The 25,987-nt window shown below is 41.1% G+C and overlaps 1 protein-coding gene across 3 annotated transcripts in view; it reads right to left on the reverse strand.

Moving 5' to 3' along the window:
- TAF3 (TATA-box binding protein associated factor 3) overlaps positions 1 to 25,987 on the reverse strand; it is a 174,971-nt gene that overhangs the window by 35,997 nt on the left and 112,987 nt on the right. For 2 of the 3 annotated variants that reach the window (XR_003611033.1, XM_028114690.1), the window contains exon 3: positions 7,463 to 9,291. Coding sequence is in view for 2 of the 3 variants with exons in the window: in XM_028114690.1 (XP_027970491.1) it covers positions 7,463 to 9,291 (1,829 nt within the window). In the remaining variant the exon portion in view is untranslated. The remainder of the gene's footprint in view (positions 1 to 7,462; positions 9,292 to 25,987) is intronic. The other variant, XM_028114691.1, reaches the window with a different exon arrangement.

The following is a 25,987-nucleotide window of genomic DNA, read 5'->3' on the forward strand; positions in this document are numbered from 1 at the left end:
ATTTAAAAATAAAGCTGCTTTACCTTGAAAAATATCTTTACTATTATTATGCTCCTCATCGTCATTTGGTTCATCTCTATTACCACACCATACAGTAATTATAACTCACACTTGCATAACACAAAGTGTGTTCCATATACAGGATCCAATTTGCTCTTTGAACTCTGTGGTAAGTTGGGTATGGAAGGTATCATCATCCCCAAGTACTGGGGACCAGAAGGAATCAGTGGTTTGCCCAGAGTGAAGAAGTTAAGTAAGTAAATGATCTACCTGTAGGTCTCCTGACACTAAATTCACCCTCACCTCTACCATGCTGCTGAGTCCTTTGTTCTGGTAATGCTAGGGTCTTACATGGAGCTGTTTATTCACTTTCTGTGTAAATGTCTTTTATGATAAATGACATATACTTGTGAGATGGCTACGGTTGGTTGTTGTTTTTCAGAGAAGCAGAGAGAGGGGGGCAGCAGAGGTGAGGGGCAGAGGGAGAGGGAGAGAGAGAGAGAGTCTTAAGTAGGCTCCATGCCTAGCGCAGAGCCCAACATGAGGCTCAATCTCACGACCCTGAGATCATGACCTGAGCCAAAATCAAGAGTCAGATTCTTAACCGACTGAGGACTCATGTGGCCCTAGCATTGGTTGTAAAATACTTTTTCTCTTTGGAAGGCTCACTAGTTCATATGGAAATAGTGATCGACTTTGGCCTCACCTCCATTCAACTAAACTGGCTGGGGTTTTGATGTCCTCTTGAGTACCTCGTCAGGATAAGAGTCAAGACATGGTTTATTTATGTCCTACTGTTTTAAAAAGTTAAATGATACGATATGTAAAAAAATAAGCAAACAAAAATTGAGATACATTTTGTAAGTCCAATTAAAAATGGCATGTGGATGTGCCCTGAAGACAAAAGTTATTTCGTAAACTTGTGGAATTAATGAATGATTCAGAACCCGTTACCTCAGCTCCAAATTTTACCTTATGGTAAAATTAGGGTGACCATATTATCCAGAGACACCTTTGAGAGTGAAAGTGGGAGCTATTTACACCACAAAGGTGTATAAACTGGGACTGTCCTAGGCAAACCAGGACTGTAGCCCTCCCTACAAACACTTAAAACCTTAGTTTCGTTCTTAAAGAAGCTAAACAGGATTTAACCTAAAGATAATATTCAAGCAAGTATAAAAAAAGATTAATGAGGATGCTAATACAGATACAGAAAACACCACCTCTAAATTAAAATTTCTTACCAGGCTTCCATTTACATTAACTTTATCCAAACGCCTACTAAAATAAAAACAAAGACATGTCCTGCACTCACAAAGTGATTTCTCATGTGTCTTTCCCAGAAGTCAATAAACTAAATGACAATTATTTGAATTACTTAACCCATATGACTAAGGCCATCTTTTAATGGCATGAAGCCAAACTCTGGGGACAACATGAGCTTCTAAGGGTTAAAATAAAAGCACTGCACTTGAGAGTGAGCTGAGAATTGGGGCGCGCAGAGCATTTACAGTGGATTACTAAGCTTCCCAATCCACCAAAGAGCAAAGTCCAGTAATAGAAGACTCCTTTGTAGCTAACTAAAAATACATTGTCAGTGGATTTGTCCAGTTTTATGTATAAGCAATACTGCTTTCACCTGAACTAATACTAGTAGTCATATAAGCCCCTTATTGCCATGTGCTGCATTTTTTTTGCTAATCTTCAAGGATTTAGCTTCTTTGCCACATACCTCAGGGCACCAACTGATAAAGCTCTAACTCTCCATTTTTCCAGGACACCAGCAGTGCGGCCTTGCAAAAAATGAAAATCGCTCAAGAGATTTAAGGGGGAAATTTATTTTTAAAATCCTGACTTGAAGCAAAGAGGTGGATTTTTAAAAAGCTTATCTATAAAGAATCAGTTTAAATTTAAATTCTATCTTGGAACTCTTTCATGCATTCCAGCTTTAAAGTTTATCTTCTGACAGGGACTTTCTGCAAAGGTAATGGGCAGCTTTGTCAATATAATCTGGCCAAGTTTTTATTTTCTATTTTTTTAACATTAAACTTCTTTCATTAAAAAAAAAAAAATGTGTGCTAGATAGGGTGGCAGCAATTTCAGCGAATGCGAGTTCAGATTCCCATCTATGCTAATGGGTCATCAAAATACCCCAGAAATAGTACTGATGAAGAGCTAATTTTAATAAGCTAACATTTTGGATGCGGAATTATGATGACCAGTGAGTACCTTGTTGTCTTTCTTAGCAATTAAGGTCTTTACATTAATTCAATTTAGAAACATAGTCTAAAGACTGATAAACTGTTTAAGACATTAAAAAGACAGAAGAAGTTCTACGGTGTGGTCAAGTATGACAAGTGGAATCCAGCAAGGGCAAGTGAAACAGAACGCAGGCTTTCACTAAGCGCTCAAGTTCATTCACATGGAGACTTGGAGATGGCCCCTGGTAAATGTCAACAAATTCAAACACACTCGTGTTTGTAAACGTTAAGTTACTGGTTTCCTCTTGGAACAGTTACAAGAAACAGGAAGGGAGTATCTCCCCCTTTCTACCAGACTATTGTATTGACTGAAAACCCTTCATTTTACTAATTATGAGAGCTGATGAGAAAAGACTGGAAATGAGAGTGCTTTACTCCAAACAGACGGGAAAACAATGACAACCTTTTGTTGAAGGCACAAACCAGTACAACTATCTGTCATTCTCTAAAGAACAAGCTGTTTAAATTTAATAAAAGATTATTTGAGGACAAATGCGAAGGGATTTGGGGTAGACTAAAGAAACGTGAAACATTTTAATTGTTCTGATAACTAAAGTCATTGAAGTGCAGAGGACCACCACTGCCTGTTCTTTGAAATATGGTGGCTGAAGAGGAGCTCTCTAAGGTCTCTTCAGGGACTACCATTTTCTAAAATCATGATGTTCACCTTACTCCCGAGTGTGAAACCGTGTTTATCCTCTCATCAGCTCTGTCTGAGGTGACTGGCTGAGAAGGCCATTTTGGGTGACAAAGAATACAGGCTTCACTAAGAGAGACCTGCGGCCAGTCCCAGCTCCTCCACCCACCAGCTACAGCAAGCTACTTGATCTTTCTCCGCAGTTTTTCAACTCAAAACAGCGGCAACAGCACCAAACCCTTCGAGCTGTTGGGGAGGATTAATTAATCGAATTCTGGCCAGGTCTGGCGCCTGTATGCATTCACCAAGCAGCAGCTGCTAGTTATCATTTACTATCCGGGTTAGTACATCCAATAGCGGATGTTAGCTCAAAATAACATTCATCAATCAATAGGATAAAAATTGGGAAATCCTTTATAGAATTTGTGACCTTTCCATCACAAGCAAATCTCAATTATCTGTGGGCTGATCAATTGGTTAGTTGTAAGGAAACTCTGGAGAGTCATCTTAAATGACACCAACTGGTCTTCACTTAGAGTCTTCCATGAGAGGGTAGAAGAGAAGGCCTTTATAAGCCAAAATATTCTTGGAGAAGGTATGAAACTATTCTTTTAAAGCAGAGGTAACCCATACTTTAGGATGACGCTGTTTCTTCCCAGTACTGAATGGGAAGAAGGAGACAGACGGAAGGGAGCAGAGGGTCAGAGAGGTATGAAGAAGCTGGTGAATAACGAGGAAGTGGCAGAGCTGGAATTTAGATCCAATCAGTCTGACTGCCAAAGCCCATGATCTTCCTGGGCCAGCACTGGGCCTACTTATTCGCAGGTCGTGACATCATCATTTTTTGGATGACACTCTACCACGCCTTCTCAGACTGTACTCAAGAGCATGCAAACACATCTCCAAATCTGACAGATAGATTCTGGTTTATGTCCTGTATTGGGTTATATGGACAACGGTTCAATTCCACTAACAAATAATGAGACATTTTCTTGTTTAATTTTTTCACAGCAATCCTCCTTCCAAAAATCACTTAAAATATCAAGAGTCAATTTGAATTAAAGTAGTCCTGTAACATTCATCTAAACTTCATAAACCCACCGTTGATAAATTAAGTCATGTGGTACATACACCGACTGGCACAAGCACAAATGGGAAATTGTAACTGATCTGAAAGGTACGGCTAGGTTTCTCGCTGCTGAATCTATCATGTCACGTTTGCGACTGCTCAGCATAATTGCTCTTAATATGTTGTCCACAAAAAGTTAGTCTGCTTCTATTTAAAAGATCAGACTCCTAACCTTGACTAGTGCATATTATTGCACAAAAAGGGGACCACAAATTGTGCATAAGTCACTACACTGTGGATTATTACCACTACTAGAAAAATGATTTTTCCTCCCGATGATGCACCTACTAAGCCAGGTGCCTTGCATACATTATTTCAATTAACCCATTTTTATTTAATGTAGGCAAGTGTAGTGGTTAAGAAACATCAATGATAGCACCTGACAGCCTGGGTTGAAATCGTGGCTCCTGTTCAATCACTGCCAAAGTGTGTGATTGTGGGCAGCATTATTAATTTCTCCAAGCCTGTTTCTCATCTTAAAGTGATACAATTACGGTATCTACCTTATAGAGTTGTGGTAAGAAATTAAACTTACACGTAGTGTTTACATGGTGTTTAGCATATAATAATTACTCAATAAATATTAACTATTAGTGTTTCCTACTTTTCAGTGAGTGTCACCATATCCCTACTTTAAAGATGGTGTGCCTAAGGAGTAAAGAAACTAAAAAAGAAGCCCTGGATCCTAACTCAGATTTGCTGGATTCCAGAGCCCAAGGCTCCTTCAACATACCACGTAGATCCCCATCTAACTAACGGTATCTTTTTTGGTTCTTGTATTGATGAATGTGGGTGTGGCTGGTAAAAACTTTATAGGCAGGTTACCTAAAGAAATATGGGGAGATTTTTTTTTTTTCATTAAAACACTGCCCTTGCTCACTGATCTGGGTCAATGTCTGTGAGAATTGCTCCTGTGAGCTGGTCAGGATGAGAAGGAAGAAGGACACCACGGCCCTCATTTTTGTGACAAAAGACATTTTCTCGGGGCAGCTAAGATGTGTCTTATTTTGATCTGCGGATATGTAAGGGACTTCTGAAGCCCTATGTAACCCAATTTCAGGTATACTTTCATTTACTCGTACGGCTTGATCCTCGGGGAGGAATAAGTGGAGAGCTGAAAGAGGAGAAGTCAAGGTTTACGTTAATATCTCAATTTCTACACCTTGTCAGTGGCATCTGCATAGGCTACACTGGCCTTTATCCTCTCCTCTCTCCACAAAGAGCTAAACTTTAAAAAGAATGCCAAGGAAAGAGAAATAATTTTTCGAAACTGCTAAGCATAGCTGGCGCCCCCCCGGTTATACCTAAGTTAGCTAGTCTGGTCTAATGAAGTAGCAGACTCTAGGTTTCTACATGTTACGGGTTGATTCAAAATGAAATAACAACACTTGCCTCCATCCTCAGCATGATCTGCATTGACTGGGCATTTACTTACGTGCCAAATACAGTACTGAGCACGTCTCAGATGTAATCTCATTCATTACTCACTAAAGTAATTTGCCCAGTGTCATACAGCTAAAAAAAGTCAGGATGTGAACTCAGGTTTAATTCTAGAGACAATACTGTTTATTCTTTTTGAAGACCTCATATGATAGCCAACTTTTATAAATTTTTATCTTTTGTCATTCATCTGAGCCATAACCCATGAGACGTGATACAAGGACTTGTATTCTTCTGTTAGGTGTAATCTAGCAACTCGGAACTGAGCCTTTACCTCCAACCAAGCTAGTCTGAGGGACTTTTCTTTCCCAAAGTCAGGTAGAAGCTGCAGAAAGGTGAGGACTGCTGTTACAAATCTAATCTGATGGGCTTTACTCAAATTCATAATGGCTGTTGAAACAAACCCATTGGCTCTCCGAAGTTAAGATGGTGATGAAAGCAACAGTACCCTGTTTGATCTACTGAGGGCTCGGCTGCCAAGGTGGCAGGTGCATGATGGGGAAGTGATAATTGTTGCTGGGCACGATCTCCAGCAGCCAACGGTTCGAAACCGTGAAGAGTATCTCCGTGTCAGTGACCTGGCTTTTGCTGGTTGTGTGACCTTGATCTTGGACAAGTCACCCTCTCACACTCACTTCCTCATCCACAAATGTTGGTAACAGTACCTGCTGGACCTTAGGCCACAGGTGTATTAGAAGGAGAAAATAAGGTACGTGGAAGTGCCAGGTGCCACATAAACATAACAGAAGAGTAAGATGATTTTTAAAATGGAAACAAGAGCTGGAGTTCTGTGTCTTGGTTAACTTGAGGATGTTTAGTTATTGATATCAGGATTTCCATTCTACTTTGTTATATTTTGGAACAGCCAAGGGGGGCAGAAAAAGCATAAAGTTAGGCAGAAAAATGTGAGAGTTGCCATTACTGCTTGTCAGCTAAACTAAGTTTTCTAGGTAAGTCCGAAATTTGAAATATTGTGAAAGTACTGGTCATAGATCTGCTGTGTGTCAAATACAACTTATTTTATTATGTGGAAAAAAATGACTGTGTGTTATTTTCCAGCCAACCTCCCAGAGGGTTGCTTCTAGAAGGGCAGGGAAAGGGTCTCTGAGAATCTGTGTGTATGACATGATGAATACTTAGACACTTTTTCAGAAAGTTTACAAGAAATGTTCAAACCAACCTGTCGACCACTGTAATCCAAGGAACCATGAATGGAAGAGCAAAGGCATAAAAGCAGAGGTCACATCCTGGGCCCCAAGGCTTGGGGTCCCCGTTTCTACAAAACTGCAGGATATAGATCAGTTTCCTTGGCTGCAATCTATGAGAGCCTGATTTACTTACACTGTAAAATACGTGGAATTATTTTCTGCCCACTGGCCAGGCAGCCCGATCAGCCTAGATACTCGGAAACATGTCCTAATCTTATTAAAGCAGAAAATAGAAGGATAAGAGACGCTACAGAAAGGAGGAGACAGTCATGACCTTAAACACTTACAGACACGGCTCACCAAAAAGGGACACTAGTCCTCCAGGAGGGACTATACAGGCCTAGCTGTCCTCTGAAAATAGTGCCACGGTTCTGCACGCCCTGAGTAAAATGGATGCTGTCTTTTTTTGGGGTATCTAATAATTCGGGCACCAAGCAGTGTGCCGTACACTTGATAATGACAGCAATATTATTTACAGTTTAGGGTGACAGGTGTTTTTGGACTGCTAGAGACTAGTTGGTGTGTCTGCTTCCTAGAGGGTTTACGGTCTGCGATTAGATTCCTCTTGGGCTATGAACTTGTAACGTTTTTTAGCGCGAAGGGGGCTGGATTACAAGTCTGTGGGTCTTGGAATTAAAATTAAGCCTCATCAGCACGTGACGAGTACCCTCCCGTTTCACTTACGGGCGGTGCACACCCAGCACACAGACAGGACCGCGGGCTTTGTCTACCTGCATTTTTCAGCCTGGCTGGGTCTGGACGGCGCCGGACACAGCGAGGTGCTTACTTTCTCATGCCTGTGCTTGTCCTTCTCTCTCTCCCTCTTCTCTCTCTCCCTCTTCTCTCTCTCCCTCTCCTTGTCTTTCTTCTCCTTCTCCTTCTCTTTCTCCTTCTTTTTCTTCTTCTCCTTTTTGTCCTTCTTCCTTTCTTTCTCCTTGGGCTTCTCTTTTTCTTCGAACAGTTTTTCAGGGAGCACCGACGACAGAGCGGGCAACACGGCGGGGACCCTGGCGGCCGCCACGGGGCTGAACAAGGGCAGCGGCGCGTCCTTCGGGGGCAGCACCAGGGGCCCAGAGGCGGCTCTGGGCCTCTCCTCCCGCCCCTTCTCTTTCACCTTCTCCCGGTCTCTCTTATCTTTCTCCCTTCTGCCTCGGTCTCTGTCTTTCTTCTTATCTTTATGCTTCTCTCTCTCCTTCCTCACTAGTCCATCTTTCAATCTCACTTTTGGATCGACATCCTCAAACTCTTTTATTTTAAACTTATAGGGATCTGGCTCCTCGTCCTTAAGGAACTCCTTCCAGGGGTACTTGGTTTCCTTGCTGCCCTCCTTCTCCTTCTCCTTCTCTTTCCCTTTGTCCTTCTCTTTACTCTTCTCCTTGCTTTTGTCTCTTTCCCGCTCCTTATCTCTCTGCTTCTCCTTCTTCTTCATTTTGGTCTTCAGTTCCTTTTTCAACTTCTTTTTGACTTCCACGGATGAAGGCAGCTTGGTTTTCTCCTCGTACACCTTGTGCAGAGGTTCGGGGGTGGGAGGAGAGACCGAAGGAGAAGAGATGTAGGGAAACCCGGGAGGCATAGTTGGAGGGGCTCCCATTTTTGCTTTCCGCACAACCTCATCGATGGATGCATCCATTGTCCACGAATTGTCAGAACTTGAAGTTCCGCCTGAAAGAGGCAGAGGAGTGGATCCTGACTTAGTGAAATTGTTGGAGGAGGTGGAAGCTTTTGGAGTAGTGCATTCTGAACCTGAAATCCTCTTAGGGCTGGTAAAAATGTCTCCTTCGGATTCTGATCCAGAAGAAAACTCAAAAGGGTCTGGCTCTCGTTCGGCGCAAGCCCGTGCAATCACAGCATTGATAGAGTCGTCGATCGTTTTATCCGTCACGACAGCCTTCTTTGGCTGATTCTCATTGTTGAGTTTCCCAGGATCTGGCGGGGTCTGTATCTGTTTTACCTGAATGGTCTCTTTACTAAGTTTTTCACTTATCATAGCTGAAGGAGTCCTGTTTGGTGTTTCCGGTCTGACAGGTGCTTGGGGAATATGAGCCATCACCTTGGGACTCTTGGGGCTTTTGGGGCTCTTAGAGCGTCCAGGAGATTTCTTCTCTTTGGATATAGTTTTTGGTGACCGAATAGGACTTCCGACCATTGCTGGGGACTGAGTAGTTTTAGGTGATTTAGTCTTCTGCCCCGGAGAACTAGTTTTAGTCTTTGTTTTCGGTGTAAATGACTTTGTTTCTAATGGTTTTGTGATTGGCATTTGTGACTTTGCAACCGGAGCTAACATCGGTGGCTCGGGTGATGGAGGGGCCAGGTCTGTACTGTCCTGTACGTGGACCGGAGAGAGCATTGGCGGAATCTTTTGGGTATTTATTGAGCTGAGGGGTTCTCGCGCTTCCAATACCACTACGTCCAGGGTGTCCCCTTTAGTGCTTAACAGCCGCGGTCGCTTGATGGCAGGCATTTCTTCAGCTTCGGGACTATCCAACGGTCTCTTACCCAAGAAATTCTCATCATTAATAATTTCCTCCTCCTCCAGTTCATCATCTTCTTCCAGTGGAACTTGCATGGCTTCTGCGGACGTACCTCCATCAGTGGGCACCTGCTCTTCTTCTTCTTCTGGGAAAGGAAAAGGAAAGAGCTCTTAGTGGAATATTTAGAAAGTCCTAACAAATAACAGCAATGCTTCAAACGTTATTTCTAGGAAAGACAGGAATTTATTGACAGTGTTTAGAGGGTAAGTAAAGTGGTAGATCCTCAAGGATCTTCCAAACTCGCCCACCATTGTTCTCTGAAGAGTGGCAATCAGGGACAGCAGATACCCAGACTGATTATTTTCTTTTCAAGTGGTCTGGCCCTACTTTCAGGATCTGGAGTCTAAGTATTTCCTGTTTGTCTCCCGCTTCCTTAATTATTTTCCTAACCTGACTAAATACTGTCTTTCCCTTCCTTCTTCCTCTTGTGCACAGCTGTGCATATGTGTGCACACCACCACCCCCCACCACATACCTCTAAAGATCAAGAGGTGGGTTATTATATGACTACCTCAGAAATGACAAAAAGGCATACATTTTTTAGGACTCTTATAACAAATGTTAGTTCTTGGAGTTTAGAAAACGCAAGCCTCCAACCTGGATACGATTCATATACTACTTACGTCTTCTGTTCTGTTTGCTCGACGCCAGCCACTCTGAGAGACAAGAGTGGTGGGTGACAAACATATGGCTTTGGCATTACAGAGATGGTGTTTCCACTAGCATTCTGGCACTACGGAGCAACAGGCCTTGGGCAATCTCTTCACCCCTGCAGCCTGTTTCCTGACCTTTCAAAAGGAGCTAATGTTACTGGCCCTGCCTACTTGACTGAGTTGCTTTAAGATCGTATTATTTCTTTCTACACATATTAACGAAGCATGTTATGGTGTAGCATGGGGACACAGTGTATGTGTACAGCACACAGAAAGTGATTGGCACCATAAGACAGATAAAGAGCTAGGGGCAGTTCAAAGCAGAAAGATCACTGCAATATTAAAGATCTAAGGAAGATTTCACTAATTAGGTAGTGCTTTGGATATGTGGAGACTAGGAATGGTGAAGTACAGGATGAAGGAACAGATGGTGAAGAGATGGACGTAGAATACAGGAGGCCAGGGAATAATTCGTCTGGCAAGCAGGGTGTAAGATGGGGAATAGTACAAAGCAAGCTTACTAAGGTTGCATCCAGGCCCTAGAAGCTTTGAATTCCAGAGAGACTGAATGCTCTTTATTCTATTGGTAGTTTGGACCTGGTGAAGATTTTTAGACAAGGAAGAAAAATCACAGGGTATATGTTAGCAAATTCTTCTGGCAGGAACATACACAATGGATGGGAGGTAACATAACAATGGAGAGGTGACAAGTTAGGGGTTACTGAAATGATGTAGGTAAGTGACAACAGCGTCTGAACTAGAACAGTGGTAACAAAAGGAAGCAATAGAGGTAGATGAGATTTTGAAGATAGAATGAACAGAATCTAATACACGATGAGGTCTAAGAGTGGAGAAAGGAGTCAAGCGCCATCTCAAGGCTCTGAGCCCTGGTGAGTGAGCAATGCAGTCATTAACAGAAATAAAGAAGGAGAGAAGGAAGATGATTATTAATTAGCTCAAGTCCTAGACATGCAGTTGGGTGAAGTTAGTGATGACTAGCACAAGACAAATGTGAGACATATGGACTGTTCATAAGCATGACTTGAGAACGACACTATCACCCATCCAGGCACCTAAGGAGAAACATCATTCCAGACTCCTTCTCTCCTTTGTTTCTCCATTTCCACATTGTGAACACAGTTTTCTAATGCATTTCCCATAACACGCTCTCTCCATTGCTACTACTGTTTGTTCGAATGCTCAGCACCTCTGCTCCGTACTTTTTTTTTATTTTATTATGTTAATCACCACACATTACATCATTAGTTTTTGATGTAGTGTTCCATGATTCATTGTTTTCATACAACACCCAGTGCTCCATGCAGAACGTGCCCTCTTTAATACCCATCACCAGGCTAACCCATCCCTCCAACCCCTCCCCTCTAGAACCCTCGGTTTGTTTCTCAGAGTCCATCGTCTCTCATGGTTCGTCTCCCCCTCCGATCCCCCGCCTTCATTTTTCCCTTCCTACTATCTTCTTTTTTTTAACATATAATATTAATTTTTTTTAACATATAATGTTTGTTTCAGAGGTACAGGTCTGTGATTCAACAGTCTTGCACAATTCACAGCGCTTGCCATAGCACATACCCTCCCCAGTGTCCATCACCCAGCCACTCTGTCCCTCCGTCCTTCTAACTAGTCTCTCTGCCTCCAGCTCCCATCTTCCCCATTGCCTTACACTGATCTTCTGAAACCACAAATCCGAGTGTGTAACTCCCCGTCTCAAGAACCTTTCATGGGTCCCTATGGCACTACTTTGCCAAAGGAGTTCCCTGGAGCCTGAGGGACCCCTTTGGAGGCACCGCACAGTGCAGACTGGGTCCCCTATTCTCTCTCTTAAGTGGGATGGTTACCCCTAAGGTTATCTATTTTAGCTGCTGGCCTTCCACAAAAGCTTTTGCTGTGAGGTCAAAACAGGTTGAAAACCAGTATTCTAAAATGTAAAATTAACCCAATTTCCCCAGCACCACCTATATGGCGCTCCATCATCTGATCCGTAAATCACCTCACTTTTCACTGCGCCCTGAGCACGCTGCCTTTCCAGCCATGCGGACTGTTTTGCAGTTCCCCTAGGACATGCTTCTGTGCCTCTGGAGCCTCTGGAGGGCTCTACCCCCCTGACACTTGGGCGACTATCTCTCCTTAGCCTCCAATCATGTATTCCCTCTTCCGTGACACGTTTTCGTAGCAGCTAGAAATGGCCACGCTCCCACTTTCGGCTCTACCGTACTCTGGTTATATAAGCAACAAGTAAGTCTAGAATATTTACTATCTGGCCTTTTACAGAAAAGTTTTCAGATCCCTGTCCTAGATCTACTCTATTCAGAAAAATTGAACAGCCCCTTCCAACCCTGTCTTCATCAGAATGACAAGACAGACCTCAAATCTGCTTAACCGCTAATAGGCAAACATGAAAAAATCGGAAAGAAGAGAGCTTTAGGATATTCTCCAAGCAAATGAATAAAAAATTTTAGAGTACTTATTACCATTTTATTTCTAAATTCCAAATAACCTCCTCCTACCTGACAGAAGTTCATAAATCCCAATGATGCCAAAGCAGAAAGAGGAAGGTTCAGCTTAGCAGGGCCTTTAGAATATGTTAAAGCATGCCTTGCTCTCCTAACTCTGGAGGTGCATCTGGATCTAGATCAGCTCTGGGAGGGTGAGTCCCCCAGAGAGGGCTTTAGGTGGATGCCCTGGGAGGGCAGAGGGATTACTCTAATGGAAGCAATCCCTAGAAAGGGAACTCCCAGGACCAAGTAACCAAAGAGAGTTAGTTATAGGTCCTCCAGATGAAAGGCCTGTTCTTTGTTTTTTTGAGCTAGAACAACTAATTAAGAGTTCAATTTTCAAACTAGTAAATAATAATACTGGTCAATAACAGAGATAAACATTATAAAGTTAACCCTGCAATCCTTTTTGAGAAGATAAAAAAACAAAAAACAAAAAATAAAAAAACCCAAGTCTCTCAAATCCCACATAACAGCATAAGTCCTAAGTTAGCATTTAGGTCAAGTGGATATCACCTCCTCCCCATCTGGCCTAATAACTCTATCCTGCAATGAAAGCAGTCCAGAGCTGCGGGGGACAATTTTTAAGGAGAACAGATACTTTAGTAAGCGAAGCTACTTCTGGGCAAGAGTTACTGTTCATGCTCCTAAAGGTATGGTACGGAATTATTAACAAAACTGGTATTTTCTATTCTGCTTGTGTTAAAATTTGGCCAACGTTAATGGTGATAAGACTTTTGATTTGATTATCCTTTGTGTGAGAATTTACCCAAAACTGTGATATCTGTTACAACTGATCATTAGTACTGTCATTCTTCAAAGAATACCATAAATTTTGATATAACTCCTACACTTCTAGGAGAAAAAAAGATATTGACAATAGGAAAAGAGACATACGAAGAACCACACTTAAATCAGTAGAGGAACCTTTATTTTCAAAAAAATGTCAAGTCTCTGGTAAAGGCTCATGCCCGCTATCAACAACCTTGTTCTTCACATAAATTCACTAAAGTGTGTGTGTGTGTGTGTGTGTGTATATATATATATATAGACATATATATATATATATGGACATATATATACACACACATATATATGCTATAATTCAATCTATAATCTATTCAATCTGTAATTATAAATCACGTAAGTGCTATAATTCAATCTAAGGAAAACCCACCATATTAAAAAGTAACTTCATTCTGCCAGAGTTTTGCATATGTGGTATGCTTTCTCATGTGTCAAAAAAAGGAAATGACGGGAAATAATGTGAATGACTCAGTGCAAATTTATCACCATGGTCAGAAATACAATCTAAAAGAGACACTTAACTGGTAGCAAATTCCGTATCTTACCATAAGGTATGGAAAAAGAAGGAGATAGAGATGATCTCTCAGGTGTCTTCTCATTTAAACAATCAATGATTCCAGGTCAACATTTGATTGTAAAATGATTTTTTAACTTTTTAATTTGAAATAATTTCAAACTTACAGAAAAGTTCTAAGAACATTACAAAGAACTCAGGAATACCCTTCACCCAGTTTCACCAAATTAACAATTTCCTTCAGTGTGTGACTGACTGCAGAACAATGGTCAAGTTCCCTTCTACTTACAGACTAGAAATAAGATGGGTCCGTGGTAACGTCCATCTTTTTAAAACTTTCACAGATGTTGACGCAGGTAGGGGAGTCACTACAAACTCCACTCCAATTTTTCTTCATTAATGACAAATAAATAATCCACACTCGCTACCTTTCCCAGAGGAGTAATGAGAAAAACATGCTTCTTTACCAAACTTCTCGAACAAAAGACAAAACAAGGCAATAAGGCCTGAACACACCGCAGGGTTTTTAATAGGTTAATCCTAAGCTACTATAAATATTGACTCAGAACAAAATATCTTTTTAAGTAGAACAATAAATGCCTTTAAAGAAACACTATAATCTAAAATGCTCATGGACATTAGGGGGGAAAAAAGGAAATTGTTTTCATATGGCATTGAAAGCTTTTTATCTCATTAACTACACAGATGCATGCAACTTTAAAATTTAGTGGCATGATCTCAAAATAGACAGAAACTATACTTGCATTTCTAAACTTTAAATATAGGGACAATAAAATGCTATCTGTATGTATTTCACCAAAAATTAAATGTATTTAAAACTAGATTTCTTGTGATTTCTAAAACTAAAAAATCTTGTGATTTTTAGAAATACACATGCAGAAATTTCTAGCAATTATGACACAAACTTACCTATTTTCTTTTTAGTTTATGCATCCTGTTTTTACAATAGATTCCTCTTTTATTAACAAATATGAAAAGGTTCGCTTAAAATGCATATTTTTTCAAAAACATCTTTCTGTCTACCTGGATACTATTGTCGCCAGTTCCCTGAAGGGACTCCCTCTTGCTATTATTCATTCACCTCGTCAACTGGGTGTCTTCTGAATATCCCTGTGGCAAGCACTCTGTTCGATCCTGTATGAAGTCAAATAGGGCATGATTTCCCATCCTTAAGAATCAACCACATTCTGTGGCCATCAGCTCAAGTGCTGTGGCAGGGATCAGTGTAAGTCCACATACAGCCCCATCCAGGGAGATGAGGACGGAGGGGGGTCCAGACTGAAACTACGTGTGGCATCTGTTACCAGTGCCATGAGTCCACCTCGCACCGCCCGATGACGCTTCCCACATCGAAGTTTTCTCATCTGCAAAACCTCAGTATTGACATATGACTTCTACTTGTAAGAGCTGAGGATCTTTTTAATTGGGGCCATCTCCACACATAGTCGACCATACATGTGGGATGATCTAAAGGGGAGGACAGAGCTATTTCTGCCCCTAAATATTTCACGTACTACACACAACAGTGCTTGGCATTCTGTCCACTTCGTTTACGTCTTGGATAAATGAGGCTGCCAAAATATGTTTGAGGCTGTAAAGCTAACGGATGATGACTCTCCCCTACTTTTTGAGGTAAGGAGACTAAGAGAATGGAACATAACTGAAGTAACCTGGTGGCACACTGGGGACAAAGAGAGTTTAGAGCACAGGGTACTGCCGGGGCTGGGTGGCGGGGGAGGCTTGGTCAGGTAAGATGCTGGGTGAGCAGGGGTCTGGGGCAGCTGGAAAATGGTGAGCGGACACTGGACACCTGGGAAAGACAGGAAGAGTAGCACTACAAAAACAATCCACAGCAACATTTTATTTTTAGTTCCAAATGAGGCTAAAAAAATATTTTAAATCCCATCTACATCCCCTCATAAAATATTTTTCAAATTGTGCTGTCTATAATGTAACAGAAATTAGACTCTTAACACACAACTCAGTGTGTGTAAGTGGGTAGGTATTTTTTAAATAAACCTATTTACTTAAAAAAATGAAATTACTAGCAAAGGCAAGACAATTAGGCAGTGACAATTCATATAGTACAACCAATCAATAACACAATAAATTAATAGCAGAGTGAAGATGATGTGTTATAAATACTTATACACACACTGACCTGTAGAAAAGCACTATTTCCCTAACATTCTGCACAATAAAAAACTAAAATGCTATATAAGCAAGCCAACCTGAAATGACACCTAGTATTATAAATGGCCTAATCTATATGTTAATGCTGTTGTATCACATAACTGCAGCAAGACAAAGATAACAATATGACTTTGGGGTTTCTATGGCTACATCCTGGGCTAACGGGCCTGAAGAGGCTGGCTGCTGACACCACACAAGCATTCTGAGTGCTTCTTTTTGGTTATTTATGATATGATTTATGATAACGACAACATCTCCTATTTTCTCTCCTCCTCAGGTACAATAAATTGCTATCGTTAATCACCCTTCTTGGTTCAACTCTGATTACAATAGCATAATAGGGCCTAGCTATGGTAATATTGTGGATTTTTTTTTAAAAGAAATAAATACAAGATCTCGTCAGACAACGTCAGTATCTCTAATATTTTAATCAACTTCCTTTAAGTATTTCAGAATAAATTCTATTACAACTAAGATTCCATACCAAGGATGTAGGCCCTTCGTGCAAACCAAGCAGCACACATTTGCAAATCGTTGCTGCCCTGATTTCCTCAAACTCACAGTAAGACCGCGCACACTATACTATAATAGTGACGGTTCCTTTTCCAAGACAAACAATGGCAGGTTTTTCTTTCCTATATTGATGAAACTAATCTTACTGCTGTTTTTTTTTTTTTTCTTCCCCCAGGACCAAACAAATTAGGCAAATTAGCCATTTGTCTATCAGAAGGCCAACAGTAGAGAAAGAGTAAAAACTTGGCAATCATTCAGACATGTGCGACCTGCCTTTGCCAATGACTGGCTATGTAGTTACTTCATCTTTCTGAACTTCAATTTCCTTTCATGCCAATTAGGGTTAACAGAAAGTACTACCTCTTTGGCTTCTGAGTAACAATAAGACAAAGTATGTAAAGAATCCAGCAAAGTGCTTAATAAATGAGTTACAGCATAAAAACAGAAGATAAATTCTTCCCCTCTCTACATCAATGCCTTTTCAATGGACTCCTCATCAAGAGGGGGGGGCTACTTGCCTTGGCCAGTGGGTCAGAGTTGGCAAATGAGACATAAGTAGAGGTTTGAAAACCACTCGTATACTGGGGCTTGCCCTCTTGCTGCTCATGGGAAACTTGCAACCACCCCCACATGAATGAGCCAAGGTTAGCTTGCTAGATGAGAAGTGCACGCCTTAGAGCCCGAGCCAAATCATCAGACACATGAGTGAGGCCATCAATGACCAGCTGATTGCAAATGTACAACCAAGGTCAGCCACATCCAGCAAAAGAACTGCACAGCTGAGCCAACCCCAAATACCAACCCACAGACTTGTGAGCTTATGAATAGCTGCTATTATTTTAAGCCGCTCAATTTTGGGGTGGCTCGCTACACAGCAACATGTTAATCATGTATTCACATACACAGGTACAATGGACTCATGTCATCTGCAGTGGTTCTTTCTCCAAAGGTGCTGTGAGCACTAAATTAGCAGAAACTGAACCGCTGCTCCCAGGGGAAATATAAGGTTAGGTTCCTGTGAGGCTCTTGTCACTGTATTTTTGTCAGCAGATCAATACATAGCCTTGTTTTAGGTCATTTAATATACATTGTTGATTCATTAACACTGAACTCATTTTTTACAGCCAGCAGCACTGTAATTCACACCTGAATGAAGCTGATCTAACACATGTATTTTTTCCATAAGGCATATCCTAGCCTTCTGACACTTGGGAACACTACCCAGCACTTCAGCGTCGTGCCTGGGGGTTGTTTTAAACAGCATAATCACCAAAACAAAAAACAAAAAACCCAAAAGCGAAAAAATATGAAAAACATGGTACAAATCAACCACGGAAATGACACTTGTTTACAGTATGAGAATTAAAGCAATTAGGCCGAGTGTCCCCTTGTTTGGACTCAGCTAGAAACATACACGTTGGGAATTCAAATTCTTCACCACACTTGGCATGTCTGTGAGTGCCTGGGAAAGCATCACGCACGCTGAATTTGGGGCTATGTATACATTTTAGTGAGCAGGTAAAATTGCAAATACAGAATCCATGCGTAATGAGGATCAACTACATATAATTATATGGCTACAAATTCATCAGCATCAAATACTTTTATGGACTATGGACTTAAAACAAAAGATTTTATTTGAAAGTAATTCCAGTCCTCAGAAGGCATTTAATGAAAAGATTAAATATGCCTTAAGAACCGTAACATTGTGACCATATCTGGCAAGGCATTTTTCCAAACCCAAACTGGGACATACTTCAGTTTAAAGCTGTCAAGAAGTATTAGCTATGAGCAAACTTTTCTGCTCACACCACATGACCCTTCTTTGAATTTCTGGAACCTACCAAGCTCTTTCCCTTCTCGGCATCTTTACAGCCACATACTCTGCTCCTCTCTACTAAGAACACTCTCCCCTTCGTCATTTCCATGCTTGTCTCTCTCTCTCTCACCCTTTAAACCTTAAGCTTATGTACTGCCTTCTCAAAGGAATATTCTTTGGTCATTCCCTACTTCCACAATAAAGAGTCACAACTTGTAACTGATTCTTAGCAGTTTTTATCTGTTTCCTCAACTAAGCTCCACCAAGACAGGAACCACATTTGCCTGTAGCTGCTAAACAATCATCCCACACTGACAATATTTTTTTTCAGCAGTACTACTATTAGAAAAATAATAAAGCTGTATACCAGATTATGTTGATTCTAAGTTCTTAACATGTAAAAAAAAGTGTGCAACTCTGAAGGTGGGATATGTTTTATAATCAAAGCATCTTGTCTCTGTTGGACAAGTAATAATAGTGACATAGGTCACTGCCTGCCTGTGGGTAAATCTGTCATTCTTGGTAAAATGACTGGATACTGTAACTCCTAGATGTTTCAGACAACAAACCATTTAAAAATCTGAAGAAGAGGGCGCCTGGGTGGCTCAGTCGCTAAGCGTCTGCCTTCGGCTCAGGTCATGATCCCGGGGTACTGGGATCGAGTCCCACATTGGGCTCCCTGCTCAGCGGGAAGCCTGCTTCTCCCTCTCCTGCTCCCCCTGCTTGTGTTCCTGCTCTCGCTGTCTCTCTCTCTGTCAAATAAATAAATAAAATCTTTAAAAAAAAAATTTGAAGAAGAAATATTTGTTCTATGCAGTTAAAAAGTAACATTTTCTATGATAAAGAATTGTTTCTTAGTCTAATTAGCAGTTGTGGTTTTTTCTTTTTTCCTTGGGGGCACATAACAGAATGGTGCTTCTTATCATTAATGTGTCTTAGGATCAATGAAATACGACAGTTGTTCCAAATTATAATTAAATGCTTACTATATTCCTTCTCTAGAAGCCAGAGAAACTGTTTTAAACTATTAAAGCAATAGTAAACTGGACAACCTAAAACCCAAGGGCCCGAGAAGGGAGGGTTTACAAACTGTGACTCAGTGAGAATGGCTCAGATAAGTGGTGATGATTTGGTTGTTGCCCCATGTTCATCATTTTCTTTCCCTTCCTATACTCACTTACATAAGACATCCCTTCATCAGTTAGATCTTATATACAATCCTTTTTACTAGATTGATCTGGCACATGACCTCTGCGTTTAGATGCACGCTCTTTATTTCGAGTCCAAACTTTATTATTAAGGCAGTGTTTCGTTATAGTGGAAACGACAATGAACTAGAAGTCAACTGTGGTTTACAGAACCAGCCCTTTTTGTTCTTTGTGTTGCTGAGCACAAGACTCTTCCACTGTACACACACACAAAAATACTGTTGACCCTACTTGCTTCACAGGATTATCATGCACAGTCGGTAAAAACTCAGTGTGAAATCCTGCTGAAAACTGTCCCAGTGGCCGTGGATTGTCAGTGATGGCAGACCCTTTGCTGTGACCCTCTCCACTCACCCGGCCCCGACCAGGAGCCAGCTGCAGGGAGGAGCCACTCCTGCACTCACTCTTATCCCTCTTCCCCCAACTACACAGGTATGATCCCAGAGATTTCCACAAAAGCCTGAGAAAAGGAAGGCCGAGGATAATTACACAATGGCTGTTAAAAAGCAAGATTAGAAAGACGACCAAATTCAGGATAACTCCACTGTGAAGTGGTAAGAGAAACATCAGTTCAGTAGCAAATGATAAATCTGATGGGGAAAGAAAACAGTATTTAAGCTTCTGGATTTTATTGTCTCATTTCATCCACCCCAAAGATCCTAATATTTAGTAGACAGCCTATAAAATCCGCTGCTGGTCTCTCAAATTTGGTGATTCAAAACTAGCAAAAAATACCCCAAGAAGCCATCCATTATTATAGGCTACAAAAACAAGCACATCACAATGGTATACAAATTACTAGAAAAATGCTATGAAATTACAATCAACTCTTTCCTGGCAGGGATGAAAGGTAGGGGAGGGGAGCCAAGAGGTTAATCAACTTGTGAGTAACAGAAAGTTACCATATACCTCAACTACAGATTAATTGAAGGTACTCTATTTAACAACAAACTACTTGGAACTTCATGTCAACTTTCTTTGATGAAAGTATGTCAGGAAGTCACAATGCTTCAGGGATGGATGTCTCCCTACAGCACATGTATGACTTTGCAAATAAATAGTTCTGACTACCAAAAGCTAACATGACTGTGCCTATTCACCATTAAGGCCACAGAATGGGTGAAGCTCCAAAGGCAGAACTGCATCATCTCCCTGCTCAAAGGCATCCCCAATGGCTTCGAGTCATAATGAGATTGAAATCCCAACCTTTACTGCGGCTTATAACGTTCTATCAGGACCTTGCCCTGCCCTGCCCTGCTACTCCTCCTCTCTAACCACACTGGCCTCTTTGGCATTCCTCAGATTCGATGTGTTGCTTCCCAGTCCTCACTCTCCCGATGGCCCAGAATGTTCTTCCTCCAGGTCTTCTCATGGCTGCTTCTCTCATTTTATCCAGGTCTCCTAGGTCACAGTCTCAGAGGTCTTCTCTGATCACCCGCCCTCTGTGACCTACTTGCCTCCCAAGGACTTTCGTGCCCTGCTTTACATCTATTGCAGTCACTCCCGGTTAACATTATATTATTTATTTGCTCAGCTATTTTTGTCTCACCCACTAAAATGTAAGCCTTCTGAGGGCAGGGGCTGTATCTTCTAGATTGTATTCCCAGTGTCTAAAACAGTAGCTAACCCAGAGGAGGCCCTTAATATTTGTTGAGCAAAAGCTCCTAATGACCATGCGGTTATTTCCCACGGGGATGGCTGAAGCTGGGGGTGTAAGAAAGGTCGCCTGAGGAAATATGCAGTGTGTGAACAGCCAGTAAGTTGGAAGAAAACCAGAAGAGAAAATATAAGCAAGTACAAGAAAGGGTTTCAACAAGAAAGGAGTATTCAATTGTGCCAGAGATCACAAAAGCACCAAGCTTACCACACGCCCCCTCAAAAGTTATTACTCTCCATGATAAGTGCTATGAAATAAATAAACAGGATAAAGTCATAGAAGACAGCAACTACGGAGGCAGTAGTGAGAGAGAGTACCATCTTCTTCAGTAGAATGAAGAAACTACCTTAATATCAATTAAATACAGATGTGAATAATTAGAACAGCTAGAGACAAGCCAGAGGAAAAATATTCTCGGCACAGGGAAGAGCACGGAGAACAGCCAGATGTATAACAAGGTTGTATGTTTGAGGCACTGAAAGGAAACCAGTGTGGTCAGTGTAATGTGACAGTAAGACGGAATGTGATGGACTGGAGAGGTAGATGGGGCTTCACGGGTCATGGGAAGAGTTGGTTTTATAAGTTTGATCCGTTTTTTTAATTCATTTTTTAAAAGATTTATTGACTTATTTTGGGGGGGGGGGCGCAGTGGGAGAGGGAGAGAGAGAATCCCAGGCTGACTCCACACTGAGTGCAGAGCCCAATGTGGGGCTTGATCTCACGACCCTGAGATCATGACCTGAGCTGAAATCAAGAGTCAGACGCTCAACTGACTGAGCCACCCCGGCACCCCGATCTGTTTTGGAAAAACATTACTCCAGCAGCCGTGAAAAGAATATGAAGTAGGTCACTGGTGACCCGAGTGAACAGCTTTAGTCCGGTGGCGGAGCAAACGCCAGAGGGCAAACTGTACATCACACACTAAAGCAGTCTCATCCATTCATTCACCTGACAAATACTTGTGACAATCTGTACAACAGGCAACACAGATGTAAGGAAACAAAAGCCAAGGTTTCTCTTCTCATGGACTTCACCTGCTGATAGGGCGGGTAGGCAACAAATCAACACAAAAGCAATTCATAGTTGATGAAGTGCTAAGAAGACAATAAAACGGAACAGATCATGTATTGGGGGGGAAGGGCTACTTTAGAAAGAACCGTCACGGAAGAAGGGACATTTTAGTTGAGACCAGATTTGCGAGAAGACTGTGGCCATGAGATGATCTTTTGCACAAGCACTTTTGGGGAGAAAAGAGAGCAAGGCAAGGCCCTGCTGTGGGAACAGACTCGCGTGTTCAGCACACGGGAGCCAGGCGCTGGGGCTGGAGGGGAAGCCCGTGGAGGAGGCTGCTGTGTGGAAGTCAGAGCATGTCTTGTCCTCCGTGCCCAGGGGTCTGGAGTGTCTGAGCACAACGGGAAGCCACTGGTCAGCTGCAAGCAGGGAAGCTTGATTGAAAGAAAGAAAAGGTAAAGAAAGCTAAGGAAAGGTTTCAAAATGTTCACTGTGCAGATCAACAAGATCCACTATCAGATAAGACACACAAAAGAACCAGAAACTAATATATTCCACTAAGGGGGGGGGGCGGGGAGAAAAAGAAATAGTAATATGAAGCTTATAATGACTGATCCGATTGAAAACAACCACACCCAATAGGAAATCAATTATCATATGAAATGACATACATACAAAAAACAAAAAACAAAGAACAAACCAAACCCCACTAGGCATGCACGATCAGCATTGTTATCCAACTTTTACATGGTAAAGCAAAGAGACATGCCAGAGGCCTATCCACTTAAGAAAGGTTGTTTATCTTTGGGATAATACCTTACTCTGTGTTGACAGTTTACTACCACAAAAATGAAAATAAAGTAAAAAATTACAACCACATTTAAGTTGTTCGATGCTACATCTTCTTGTTGCAGATATTCCTAGGTACAGAGTAATATATACAGTCAACCAAACTTTTACTCTAACGAAAGACTGTACTGGTGCTCTAAATGACCTTGACAAAATTCTAGAAACAAGATCTCAAGACCTGGGGCTCTAAAGCTGTTTTAGAATTAGCTCGGAATAATTGTCCCACAATATGAGTTTCTTGATTAATTGCTTAAGATAAGGCCTCCTTTTCCTTGCTGGCCTCCAGTGGCTCCCTCTAGTTCCCATATAATCACTATTGTCTCATTCTTCTAAACCCTGGAAGGCTACGGGAAAAATCAGAGATACACCAATTCCATTACTTGAGGATTAGCTAAGAGATAACCCTTTGTATTCCATTACTGACCATTATTTGAGTAATTATTCAATAACTATCGTACGTTTGAAAGATGCACTAATTGTTTTTCGAGGCTCACTCCTGATTTGTATCAGACAAGTTATGAATGTTATGTTCTTTAACACTGCAAATCTACATTTGAGTCATGTGAGAAAAACGACTAGTAACTTTTACTGCGTTTTATTTTTCTTTGATTTATTTTCCTACATAAAAAATAAAAGCTGAAACAAGAATAATTAGTCTGGTGAAGGTCTTACTGACTAACCAGAAAATTAGGACTCTATTTTTGACCAGATTTATGTCTTGCAAGAGTCAAATTTTTGCATAATTTAGACAGAAAATTGGCAGGGGATGGTTGTTCCATCTAATTTCAGCAAAATTAGTATTCAGCCACCTGAATTTTTGGCAGTAGTCCAGTATGTTTATCCAAAGCAATAAGTAGATAAAAAATAAAAGCAAATTGACAATCGTGCCTAAATAAGTTACTTTCTCTCTCTCTCTCCCTCTCTCTCAAATGCACACACGCACACACACACACACGTTTTAAAAATGAGCAAATAATTTTAAAGGTATATTTCATGAATAGACTTATGGTTTTGCATCCTTCTCTTAATATCAATTGCAGACAGAACAAGAAAACCCATCCCATTTTCAAAGAACCTGACTCAAACATGGTCTACAAAGGGGTAAAGTTTTTTAATTACTTATCCTCCAAATAAAACAAGTCAGATACATCACTTGTTGGCTAACTCTGCTAACAGACGAATATGATAGGACAGTGATTCTAAATTCATTAGTAATTGCTGTGGAATGCACGGTAATAGAAAGCTGAAAACCCTATAACTAATTCTTGCTTGCCTCTAGTTCCTCCTAGAACTTCAGTTGGCACAGAAGAACAAAAGCTAAGAGGCACACATGCATTTAATGTTTACTGGGCACCAACCATCTGTAAGCCTTCAATTCAAAGAAAACTGAAAAGTACTCTTCAAGGCCATATTAACTTTGTCTCTGGCAGTGTCCAAGTTTGGTGGCTCTCAGACACCCCTGGCAGCTAGAATGGGATTGGCAGTAAAAGTGAAGAATGGTATGTGACCTGGAAGCCATGTGGACAAAGTCTGCAAAAGAGAGGCTTCCATTCAGTAAGCATTTGTCATACACCTACTATGTGCTCGGCACCACGTGCTAAGAACTCAAATAAGTAAGGGGCGCCTGGGTGGCTCAGTCGGTTAAGCATCTGCCTTTGGCTCAGGTCATGATCCCAGGGTCCTGGGATAGAGTCCGGCATCAGGCTCCCTGCTCAGAGGGGAGCCTGCTTCTCCCTCTCCCGCTGCCCCCCACCCCCCCACCCCGCCTCCTGTGCTCTCTCTCTCTCTGACAAATAAATAAAGAAAATCTTAAAAAAAAAAAAGAACTCAAGTAAAAGAGCCTCAAAATGCTCATCCACATGAAATTTGCCAACTGAGAAACAAATATCATTTAAAATGAGGTAGTTTGCAATAATAAAAAGTAAACAGAGCGCTAAGGCATCTCAGAAATAAATAGTAAGAACAGCACTGTCCGATAGAAATATAATGCAAGCCACATAACAGAATTAAAAACTGTTCAGTAGCCACATTAAAATATCGAAAAGAACAGATAAAACCAATTTTATTTTAACTCAATATATCAAAAATATTATTCTGACATGTAATCAATATGAAAATAATTATTAATGAGCTAGTTTAGCTTCTTTTCATACTAAGCTTTCAATATGAGGTGTATTTTATACTTATAGTACCTATCGATTCAGATGCTAAATTTTCATTGGAAATACTTGATCTGTATGTAGATAATATAACATTTAGAGTTGACAAGTAGACGCACATACCCGAGTTGTTCCAGACATACCTAGAAATTTTTTAATAGTGAATAAATCATCAGCTTTTAAATTTAAGTAAAACTAAATAATACTAAATATACAATAGAAACTACATAAAATTAAAACATCAGTCTTCAGTCAGGTAAGCCACATTTCCAGTGGTCTATGGAGCCCTGTGGCTAGTGGCCATCCTGCTGAATTTGTGGGTCTAGAATTCCATCAGGTCAAGTTGGGTTGGAGACTAGAAGTTTTTAAGGTATGGATCAAGAGGTGATTGAGAAGCAGAAAGAAAAAGACTGAATATGTGGTTGACTATGTGCAGTTAAAAGAAAACCAGAGAAGCAGTATCAGAAATAGCTGTGGAAAAAGTGCGGTTTATAAAGAAGGAGAAGATACCAAAAAGGAACAAACAGTTATTAATGGTCTACAGTGGACGGTGTACTAACAAGGGGATGTTTGGGTCAGAGTTACACAGAAACCTGGTACTCTAGAACTGTAATCTGTAGTTCCCTAGATAGCAGTGTGTTCACAAGAGTAGATTTTAAATCCCGTACGCATGTATCCATTTGTCAAATCAGCTAACTTTGCTCCATTCCTCTGCCTGGTTGCTAGAACACAACATAAGGCAGTGGTTAAGTATGTGGGCTTGGGAGTTGGATGGCTTGACTTCACATCCTGTCTTCATTGCTTGCTACCTGTGTAAACCTGGGGAGGTCTCTACACTTTGTCTGTAAAATGGGATGATCTGGA

The sequence above is a fragment of the Eumetopias jubatus genome, unplaced genomic scaffold (genome assembly GCF_037043125.1).
Source record: "Eumetopias jubatus isolate StellerSeaLion01/CBP00866 unplaced genomic scaffold, mEumJub1_p1.0 scaffold_8, whole genome shotgun sequence".
Lineage (NCBI taxonomy): Eukaryota > Metazoa > Chordata > Mammalia > Carnivora > Otariidae > Eumetopias > Eumetopias jubatus.